Here is a 12,121-nt window from a genome sequence, read left to right as displayed (position 1 = left end):
CTCTAATTCTACTAAAAATATTTATATTGGGATTTTATCAATATTTGTTGTTAATTTTTTATTCATATTGTTGAATTTTTTTCCTTTTTTGTATAAACTAATTATGGATTATTGTGGTTTTCACCTAGTGTAATACTAATACTGAGAAGATTCAAAGAAAATATAACGCCTTCGTGAAGGAAAAATGAGAAATCAAACAATTAAATAAACATTATATTTAAATAATGGAAAAGTCAAAACATTTGGTTGATAATAAATAATAGTAATTACTATAATACATAAAAGATGATCTGTAAGCTAATCTTTGCAGGAAAAATTTCTTGAAATCACTGATCTCAACAATATTCTATACTATCTTTACTTTATCCAATCGCCAACTAAAAAAACTCATGGAATTGCAACTGGGGGACTCTTTACTATAACTTGAAATTGAGATCGAGTTGATCTTCGCAATCCTTGGAAGATGATTCCCCATTATTATTTGAAGATGATGGTAACGGATTATTATGTACAACTTGGTATGGCGCTCTAGCCGTTGCCCTAAACACCAAGAAAAAAAAATGTAAAGGAAATAAGTCAGATTTTCGGCTAAACGCTAAGGTAATTAAAAACAAGCAATTTGCAAACAATCCGGTGCACTAAGCTCCCGCTATACACGGGGTCCCGGGAAAGACTGGACCACAAGGGTCTATCGTACGCAACCTTACCCTACATCTCTGCAAGGGGTTGTTCCCTCGGCTCGATTTGCAAACAATTTTGCATAAATTGCTTACCTATCTTTCCTCTTCTCAAGAAACCTATGTAGTGATGATCTTCTTGCAATAGGTAGCTCTGAGAAACCAAACATGTAATGCATGTTAGAAGTAGTCTTAGAAAATTATCTTATGCAGTATAAATTAGTAGTAGTGGTACTTAGCTCTGTCTCATTTTATACTACATTTTTTTAGTCCGTTAAAAAAAAGTACGTAACACATTTCCACATTTGGAAACTCTTTTAACATAAACTTCGCATTTTATCCTTAACAAAATAATCTGATAGCCATAAAAATGTTACCAAAAAAGTACTTTTTGTAGGTGCCAAAAGTCGGTCGATCTCCATTGTATTCAGCCAAATACTGCTATATAAAATGACAATCAAAAGTAATTAGATGCTCACCAGAGCTGCTAGTTCCAGGTGTCTGTGACTGCGTTTGCTGATGTTGCTCCTGCTGTTTTTGCGACGCAGAAGAAGTTGATCCTGGCTTAAGCTGATCAGTTTTACTAGTACTAGAAACATGGACTAGCTGCTGGTGCTGTACTTGCGGTGCAGCAGAACTAGACCCTGGCTTAAGCTGGTCATTTTTACTGTACGAAACATGAAGTTGCTGCTGCTTTTGTTGTTGTGGTGCAATAGAAACTGTACTTGGTTTAAGCTGATCAGTTTTATTACATGTCAAAGAAGCAGTGGCAGCAGCAGATGTGTTAATTTTGTCGATGGTTGTAGTATGAAAAGTGCCAAATGAACTCTGAGGACATCCTTTACTAGCCAATAACATTACTGCTCTAGCTTTGTCTGCTGGAAAGTCATCAAATACGATCACTTTACCATCATAGAACATAGTCAATTGTGCTGCCTTAGGCTCCTTTGGTGCCTCTTTGCTGAAAAAGGAAACCAACATAAATAAACATGTGAAATTAGTACCTTCTATTCACTATATACTATATATATATACACCGTTAAACCTACGCAAGCAGTTCCACATCAAAAAAACTAATAGCCCGTTTCGCCAAGATTTAAAAATTTATTTATTTTGAAAAATAATTTTTTGTTTAAAGTATTATTCTCAAAAGTACTTTTAACAAGAACAAGTTGTGTTTGACTAATTAATTTGAAAAACACTTTCACACAGCAATTAGTGTTTGACCAAGCTTTAAAAAGTACCTCATTGTATTTTTCTCAAAATGCTTTTAAAAAAAATGCTTTTGAAGAGAAATTATTTCGTATGCTTTTCCAAAACTACTTCTAATTCTACTCAAAAATATTTTTTTCCTCCTAAAAACTTGTCAAACAGTTCAACTTTGAAAATAAAAAACTGGCTTTGGAGAAGCTGGACTAAACAGGCTATAACTATGCTGAGAAAAAATTTACACTTTCAGATTATTTAAAGACAAATAACCATACGTGAGCCTGAAAATTAAGCAGATTACATGTTACAACAGGTAAAAGGTATACGAGACAAACCTCGTGCTGGGCTGATTTACGGCCACCTCCATATGTCTAGAAGATTCTGTTGCAGCACTCTGACGAACGGGATCTATGGATTTTTGTTCTTGTTCTTTACTTTCAATAGAGGGTTTTTCCATAATTGTCAATAAATCCATAGTTGCAGCTTCTGTAACATCACTTTTACCTGGAAGAAGTGCACAGTACAAGTGAGAACTTAGATCTCTTTGGGAGCAATATTTAATTCATTACAGATTTGGACTTCTTTTGCTCCTTCTAAAACATTAAATTCAACCTTATTTCCAATTAAAAAATACCAGATCCTCGTGGTACACAGGTACAGTACCCCCAAAATATAATATTCAATCCACATATTTCCAATTTAGATGATTAGAATTGCGCGGAGAAAATAATTTTATATATGGAAACTCCATAAATGAACTAGATTATTACCTGAGATTTCAGATTTTCCAGCTATTCCGAGATTCAGATCTCTAATAGTAGCTTTTCCTTTAATAAACTGACTCAATAAATTACAAGTCTGCACGAAATTCGATCTCTCCGGCGCCTTGCCGTGTCTTCTGCCGCCGTCAAAAGAATTTTGCGAATTTGACATTTTCTTTAAAAAACCCAAAAAATTCTACTACAATTTTACAACTGAACAAGTTGTTCTGTTTATTCAGAAATTTTGAGCTAGAAAAGGAAAAATGAAGGCTCTACTTATTTCTGGTGTAAAATAAAAATAAAAAATAAAATAAAAAAGGAAATAAGAGGAGGAACATGTGAATGTAATGGTAGAGACGATAAGGTTGTAGGGTAGATAAAGGAAATTACTACACACTCAACTTTTTGGGTGTTTTGAAAAATCCATCGCTATCACACTTCCTGTTGAATAGACTTTTTCAACTTTCCATTAAACACGTTTTAATTGTTTCGGGAAATAATAAAATATTGAATATTATATTTTATAGGAAAGTGGAGGGATAGGAAAAGGAAAAGATAGTGGAGGAGAGGAATTCAAAGATAGTGGTCGGCAGTGGGGACCAGAAAGTAGGAACGTTAGAGTGCCTATGGAAACACGTGCTTAAAATTCGAGATTTGTAGATTCTACCAAATCTTATTATTACGGTGAGGCCTTCTGCTTATCGGATTTAGCACTTACCCCCCTCATAGATAAGAACACTTACAATCAAAGGGCCCTCCATCCTCGTAACTCCTTCCACTTCTCCCAAAGACACGAACTACGGCTTGACCTTCGCGGAAGAAGTTCGTGGGACCCCTCCTTTGAGAGCGCTTAGATAATGAAAGGTTATCCTTTTTGCAATGCTGGAAGCTAAGCACAGTCACGAAGTTAGCTCACTACGCTCGAGCAAAGCTCAAACCCGGAGGTGGTGGTTGAACTCGCCCCAGAGTTCAGGAGCGAGCAAGACTATCTTGGTGAATGCAATAAGAACCGACTGCTCGTCGCAGCAGAGTGCTTTACCCATGCTGTTATTCGTCGCTGAAGCGCTCAAGGGATTCGTGCTTGAATGTCGAGATCAGGGTGGAACCGGTCCTACATTTTTGTCTCTGTGGACCAAGGAGAAAAGGGGCTCGGCGGGAAGAGAAGTGTACCATGAGAGAAGTAATGAGGTCGACCTCTTTCAAATATACAACATGGATGTAGTTGGACTCTTATGTCGATCCGAATGAATCATCCTTTCCATTCCGCTTGGGCATTATACAACCATCGAACCTTCTTTATCATGATTCGACCCATACCTCAGACCTAAGATCGAGCACCAGAGTTGTTCATAACAACGTACCAAAAAGAAGAATGTGAGAAGTTCATATTCTCTAGATTCGACTATAAACTAGGGTAGTGAGGATGAAAAAAACATAAGCTACCTCGTTCGTGCTCCGGTCTTTCCCGCTGCCATCTTCGGTGGATGCGCCCCTTCACTTAAAGTCGGATAGGGTATTGAGCCAACCTTTTATATTGAATAAAGTTACTAAGCTAGTCATTTTACCTCTCTTTCTTACCCGGCCTTATTAGTAGTAGGCAACATTCCTTTCTCATTTGCATTTCATTTTTGCTTTTATTTTTCTATGTTGATAACGTGCTTGTGAATTCAGCATCGTCGAGTCGACTCTGAGCGGAGCTTAATTTAACTTCTAAAGGGTCGTTTGATTTGAAGACAAGTTATGCTGAGATTAGTTATTATGGTATTGTTTCTTATTGAGTGTTTGGTATGTTGTATTAATCTTGGGATTATCAATTTTACTACTTTATCCTGAGATAACTTATTCTGAAATTATTATTTCGCCCTTTGTCAGATATAAATTATCCTTTTTAATCATGAGATAACTTATCCCAAAGTTAGTAACCAAACAAGGGATACTAAATTTTTATCTCGTGATTATTTTTGCTTATCCATCATACCAAACGACCCCTAAAGTATCTAGTCGGTCAGAGTTCATCTAAGTTCTTTTATAGTATAGGTGACATAAGTGGATCTTGTTAGTCTATGTTTTAATGGTGAAAAATAATTCATTCCTATTGCAAGCAATCAAGGAACTGGAAGCTATCCAAACAAGGAATTAAGAGCCAACTAAAGATCCAGAAAAGAAAGGCTAAGATTGAATTATCAATTATGCTCTTGGTTCCAAATCACCGGTATCAAAGAAGATCAATATTCAGTCTCGATCCTCAATCATAGAAGTTAAGGAAAATCATATCAGACCCATTGTAGGGAAGAATTTGCAAAAGATACCAAGTTACGCTGATCAAGGAAGCAACATCTATCACGTTGTGTCTCAAGGTCCAAGTATAGGAAAGTTTCAACCTTATTTTCGGAAGGAATCAATTAAGGTTCATTCCAAGGACCAATTTCTTTGGGTTGCTCCTTTGGGTTGCACATCTCTCAAAGATCTGCTCCAATCAAGAAGATCTTCTCTCAAGTCATATATATATATATATATATATATATATATATATATATATATATATATATATATATATATATATATATATATAGTCAAAGGCACAATGGAAGAATATACTTTGATCGAACCTTATCAATCTTTTTATTCTACTTCAAACAAGCATTGTAGTCTATTCTAGATTTACTATGTAATAAGTGGAGAGAAGAAAGAGAGACAAACACATGTGAGACATTGTATCAAAACCCCGAAAGATACTTATACTCTAAGTTGTTGGTGTATGTTCAACAACATCAACACACCTATACTGAAAAATTTCAAGGAACTTAAAGAGAGAACTTCCTTGCAACTCAAAGGGACTGGACTAGGATTCACATTGAATTCGAACTAGTATAAAACATATGGCGTCATTTATTTTATGAGTTTATTTTTTGTATTTACTTTGCATCTACCTCACATCTAGATAAAAATTAATATTTTATTTTTATAATTAAATTAATTAATTGAGTCGAGTCGAGCTATATTTTAACCAAATAAAATCGAGTCGAGTCGAGCTATATTTTTACCAAAATTAAGTTGAGTTGAGCTGAACCTAGACTCGTTTGGATGTGTCAATGGCGAACCTAATATGTAAATAAATCATGTATATTTTATTTAAAAATCTCAGTGATATTCCAATTTAGATTTCTCCCATTTTTCATTAAGTTTGTCCTTTTGTGTTTGATGGGTGCGAAAATCGTATATGGAGCTTTCTTGATTAATGGGGTACACCTCCATTTCCATTTCTAAAAAGTAGGTTTTCCTGTTCTTTTTTATTTTATTTTTTCCTTTATCTGCTCGATTTTAAAGTTGAATTTGTTTTTTGAAAAAAATTAGTGTCTTTTAGATCAGTTTGTATAGATATTGTGCACCTTCTGTTACAATTCAGCAAAAGCAAGTGATTTGTACTTGCTACGTTTGCATGACATGCTTTATAGGAACAATGACTGCAGTGACATTTTACTAATTAGTGATTTAGAGGGCGTTTGGACACAAGAATTGTAAAATTCCAAAAAAACAATAGTGAAAAAAAAACTCAGTGAAAATGGTATTTGAAAATTAGAGTGGTATTTGGACATAAATATAATTTTGGGGTATTTTTAAATTTTTATGAGTGATCTGAGTGAAAATTATGAAAAACAGCCTTTTGGAGTTTTCAAATTTACATAAAATTCCAAAATTCATTTTCAAGTAAAAATTGAAAATTTTATGGCCAAACATTGATTCGAAAAAAAGTAAATATTTTTCGAGAAAATGTGAAAAACTTCTTATAATGTCCAAACGGGTTAAATTTTCTGTTTACTTTTACTTGTCTACTAAATTTAAAATATATTTTCACTTTTACTTGGTCATTATACTGAATCAAGAGAAAGACAAACTTTTTTTCTTCTTATTTTACCTTTATCATTAACTATTCATTCCTCAAATTATTTTCTAAATTTTTTGAAAATGCTATCATTATAATGGGTAAAACTGTAAAACACGTACTTTATTTAATTTTACTTAAATGGAGTGTAAAGTCAAAAGTGAGCAACTAAAAATAGACGGAGAGAATATAATTTTGCCTCTACCTTCACAAAAAATGTATTGTTAAAATCTCCATAAGATTCAATTCGTTAGTAAATGTCATAACAAAACTTTTAGAATAAACAATGTTACTCCCTTTGTCTCATATTATTCATCATGACTCATGATTCTCATCTACACATACCTTAAGAAAAATTAATTAAGATGGGATTTTGACTATTTTACTCTCTTTTTTTGTAACTACATTTTTTTTATTAGGATGGGATTTTTTTGGTTAATCTATCAGCAGCAGTTAGCAGCCTGCCCTGCAGCTGCAAGCCTGCAACCATAGAGTAAATCTAGCTTTTGGTCGAGCAGCATTGGAGAACATCATACATTTCCATGGCACTCTAGCTTCATCTCGTATCAGCTGTGTGTATATTTGCCTTGTGATACTCTTTCCAGCTCTAAAATTGCATTGCACTTCCTCCAGAGTAGACCTTGCTTCTGTAATCTTCCTGACCATCCAATATGCCTATTGAGGTATAGCCACAGAGTTATTGATTGAACTTTGATATAATATGTGTGAATCCATTTGATCCATAGTTTATCCTGCTTATGTGCTAGATCCCAGTAGGTCTTTACAATAGCCGCTTTATTCCAAAGGTATAAATTTGTCAAGTTAAGACCTCCAATACTCCATGGGGCACATACTTTATCCCAGGAAACCAAGACTTTCTTGATGATGGTATTGCAGCCTGACTATATGTAGCTTCTATAGTAGGCATCAACAATCTTTAAGACTTTAGCGGGTAGTACAAACAGTTGTGCCCATTAGGCTTGCATACCAAATAGAATAGTTTGGACAAGCTGAATTCTTCCTGCATAGGACAGTTTTTTTGTTGTACATGATGAGATCTTTGCTATTATCTTCACTATAAGAGGTTGCCATTGTAGTAGGGAAAGTTTTTTGGTCCACAGTTTGTAACGACCCTAGCCCCGAACCCGATCGTGATGGCGTCTCTCGTGAAGACAAGGCCAGTCAATTAAACTCAACTCACTTGTTAAAGCAGTCAAACAATATAAAAACAGTCTAAAACATGATTTAATGATAATAAGTAGCGAAAACATAGATAACAAAAGCAGAATCCAACCCGATGTCGCCCTGACCGGGGTGTCACAAGTCATGAGTAACTAAGGATCCTAGAACAAGACTACTAAATACAATATCTGGTACAACTGTTTGAAGAACATAGAAATAATAAGTAAGGGAGACACCGGGGCTGCGGACGCCAACAGCTACCTCGTAGTCTCCGAAACACCGCCTGGACTGGAAGGATCAGCACTCAGGAGCGGGACCTGCTACGCCTGAATCTGCACACACGGTGCAGGGAGTAAAGTGAGTACTTCAACTCAGTGAGTAATAAATATAAATAATGACTGAAGGTAAGAAAACACGTAAAACACAAGGCATTCTATACCGAAGCAGTGAAAAAATCACTTAAAAACTAGTAAACAATGAAGAATCAAGTAAATTCCCTTTTTCAGTAGGTAAAACAAGTAATTAAAAGGTAAATAATAAGTAAAAGTTCGCCTCTCGGACACAATATCAACAAAATCGCCCCTCGGACAACATCTCAGAACAGTACCAGCCCCTCGGGCAATCACATGGAACAACACTAGCCCCTCAGGCTCAAATAGAACAATACCAGCCCCTCGGGCTTAAATCTCAGAACAGTGTCAGTCCATCGGGCTCAATCTCACATCACAATGGGTACCCGCGCTCACTGGGGGTGTACAGACTCCGGGAGGGGCCCCTTACGACCCAAGCGCAATATCAAGTCATCTCGTGGCATCAAATCTAGGCCCTCGGCCTATTATCAATCAAGCCACCATGTGGCATATTTATGTATCTCAGGACCTCGACCTCATATCAGTATCAATGTATCCTCACAACTAGGCCCTCGGCCTTACTCCCCTCGGGCAATAGTAAAATAATATTTCTCAACCCAAAACATCATTTAAAATATCATTTAAATCTTAAAATTGAGTAAAAATGGCTGAGTAGTAAAATAATGGAAAATAACATGACTGAGTTCAAGTAATAAGTCAAAATAGTGAGAAAATAATAATAAACATCCCCGAAGGGTTCAAATAGTTGGCACGAAGCCCAAATATGGCAATCAGCCCAAATCATGATGATAGCAAATAAGTTTCAGTCAAATACGTGGTAAAATTATCAATCAGGACGGACCAAGTCACAATCCCCAATAGTACACGATCCCACATTTGTCATCAAACGTGTGTCACACCTCAATATAGCACTACGATGTGCAAATCCGGGGTTTCAAACCCTCAGAGCATCATTTACAATCATTACTCACCTCGAACCGGCTAAAATCTCTAGCTCACAACGCCTTTAACCCTCAAATTGGCCTCCACGTGCATCAAATCTATCCAAAATTAGAACGAATATATCACAATATACTAAGGGAACAAAGCCCAAGCGAAAACAATCAACAAAGGGCACGGTTCCCGAAATTACCAAAACCCGAGCCGCGGGCCCACATATCGGAATCAGGTAAACTTTACATTTTAAGAATCCTCATACCCTCACGAGTCTAACCATACCAAAATTATCCAATTCCGATACCATTTGGTCCTTCAAATCATCATTTTACATTTTTGAAAGGTTTCAAAATTTTCTTCCCAAATTCTCTTCCAAATCACAAATTAAATGATGAATTCAATGATAGATTCATGTATTCTAGCCAAATCCGAGTTAGAATCACTTACCCCGATGAATTTCTTGAAAAACCTTCGAAAAATCGCCAACATCCGAGCTCTCTAGGTCAAAATATTAAATAAAATCCAAAACCTCGTATTTTTAGAGTACCCCCACAGAATTCCACCTCCGCGGACCGCACAAAATCGACCGCGGCCCGCACAAAAATGACCGCGGCCTCATAGGCTTTCCTCTGCAGTGATAAGCTTTAGTATTTTGGACATAACCTTTTGTACAGATGTCCAAATTGCAATATCTTTACTTTTCTAGAAACTAGACACGAAGGGCTACAACTTTAATTTTTGAATCATCTCAAATTTCCTTGTAGATAAAAAGATATGAGCTTCCAAAGTAGGACCAGCGAAACGTTCCCCACCGCGGCCGCACTTCATTTTGTGTGGTCCACGCAGCACATACCGTGGACGCACTTCTTTTTGTGCGGACCGGGCGGGTGGATTCCGAGGCTTGCAACCCTTCTGGACCTGCTACAGCTATGATTTTCGGCCTAAAACATCTCGGAACCCCCGGAACTTCAAACCAATTGTACCAACACATCTCATGACATCGTTCAAACTTGTTCAACATTTCGGAATGCTCACTACAACATCAAATCACCAATTTAACATAGGATTCAATCCTAAGAACTCCAAGAACTCTTAAATTATGCTTTCGATCAAAAAGTCTATCAAATCTCGTCCGAATGACCTGAATTTTGCATACACATTCCAAATGACACAACGAAACTACTGCAACTCTCGGAATTCCATTCTGACCCCTATATCAAAATCTCGCATATCAACCGGAAATCGCCAAAATATCAATTTCGCCAATTTAAGCCTAAATCTTCTCTACAACTCTAAAACCCATTCCGATCGTGCTCCTAAGTCATAAATCACCTCCCGAAGCTAACCGAACCATCGGAACTCACTTCCGAGCATTCTAACACATACGTCAATATCCTGTTGACTTTTCCAACTTAAGCCTTCTTAAAAGAGACTAAGTGTCTCAAACTTCACCAAACTCATTCCGGACTCGATCCGACCAACCCGATACCACAAAAATATGGATAACGAAGCATAAAGATCAGAAATAGGGGAAACGGAGCGGTAACTCATGAGACGACTGACCGGGTCGTCACATCCTCCCCAACTTAAATAAATGTTCGTCCTCGAGCGAGTCAAGAAACATACCTGAAGCCTCGAATAGGTGAGGATATCTGCTCCGCATCTCCCGCTCGGTCTCCTAGGTAGCCTCCTCCACGGGCCGACTTCTCCACTGCACTTTCACTGAAGCTATATCCTTTGACCTCAATTTCTGAACCTGATGACCCAAAATAGCTACTGGCTCCACATCAAAGGTCAAATCATCATCCAACTAAACTGTGCTGAAGTCCAAAACATGTGACGAATCCCCAATACACTTCTGGAGCATAGAAATATGAAATACCGGATGCACATTCAACAAGCTGAGTGGCAAAGCAAGCTCATAAGCCACCTCCCCAATCCTCCGAAGCACCTCAAAAAGCCCAATGAACCGAGGACTCAATTTCCCTTTCTTCTCAAATCTCATAACACCCTTCATGAGTGAAACCTTCAATAGAACCTTCTCGCTAACCATGTAGGACACATCTCGAACCTTCCTATCAGCATAACTCTTTTGCCTCGACTGCGCTGCACGAAGCCTCTCCTGAATCACCTTCATCTTCACCAAAGCATCCTGTACCAAATCAGTCCCAAGTAGCCTAACTTCACCGGGCTCGAACTAACCAACTAGAGATCTGCACCGCCTCCCATACAAAGCCTCATATGGAGCCATCTGAATACTCGACTGATAGCTGTTGTTATAAGCAAACTCTACAAGCGGTAGAAACTCATCCCATGATCCTCCAAAATCAATGACACAAGCACGCAACATGTCCTCCAATATCTGAATAATACGCTCGGACTTCCCGTCCGTCTGAGGATGAAAAGTTGTGCTCAACTCTACCTGAGTACCCAACTCTCTCTGCATGGCCCTCCAAAATTGCGAAGTAAACTGAGTACCTCTATCTGAAATGATGGAAACTGGGACACCATGCAAGCGAACAATCTCTCAGATATATATCCCTGCCAACCGCTCTGAAGAATAGGTAGTACACATAGTAACAAAGTGCACAGACTTGGTTAGCCGATCCACAATCACCCAAATAGCATCGAACTTCCTCAAAGTCCGTGGAATTCCAACAACAAAGTCCATAGTGATTCTCTCCCACTTCCACTCAGGAACATCCATCTACTGTAGCAAGCCACCCAGTCTTTGATTCTCATATTTCATCTACTGGAAATTAAGACACCGAGCTACAAATCCTATAATATCTTTCTTCATTCTTCTCCACCAATAGTGTTGCCTCAAATCCTGATACATCTTCACGACACCCGGATGAATGGAATACCGCGAGCTATGGGTCTCCTCCATAATCAACTCCCGAAGCCCATCCACATTGGGCACGCAAATCCGGTCATACATCCTCAACACCCCATCATCGCCGATGGTCACATCTCTGGCATCATCATGCTGAACTCTGTCCTTAAGGACTAGCAAATGCGGATCATCATATTGGCGCTCTCTGATGCGATCATATAAGGAAGACCGAGATACCATATAAGCCAATACCCGATTGGGCTCCG

General features: G+C 37.7%; 1 protein-coding gene across 1 annotated transcript; it reads right to left on the bottom strand.

Annotated features, from left to right (window-relative positions):
• Positions 1-416: 416 nt before the first annotated feature.
• On the bottom strand, positions 417-2,819 carry LOC107763851 (protein TIFY 10c-like). The gene is given in 5 exon segments (NM_001324817.1): positions 417-540; positions 774-831; positions 1,157-1,638; positions 2,222-2,390; positions 2,657-2,819. Coding segments are annotated over 5 exon segments (996 nt in total).
• Between the last annotated feature and the right edge of the window lie 9,302 nt (positions 2,820-12,121).

This window comes from Nicotiana tabacum, chromosome 6 (assembly GCF_000715075.1).
Source record: "Nicotiana tabacum cultivar K326 chromosome 6, ASM71507v2, whole genome shotgun sequence".
NCBI lineage: Eukaryota > Viridiplantae > Streptophyta > Magnoliopsida > Solanales > Solanaceae > Nicotiana > Nicotiana tabacum.
The sequence above is the reverse complement of the archived record's forward strand: the minus strand, read 5'-3'. Positions and strand labels throughout refer to the sequence as shown.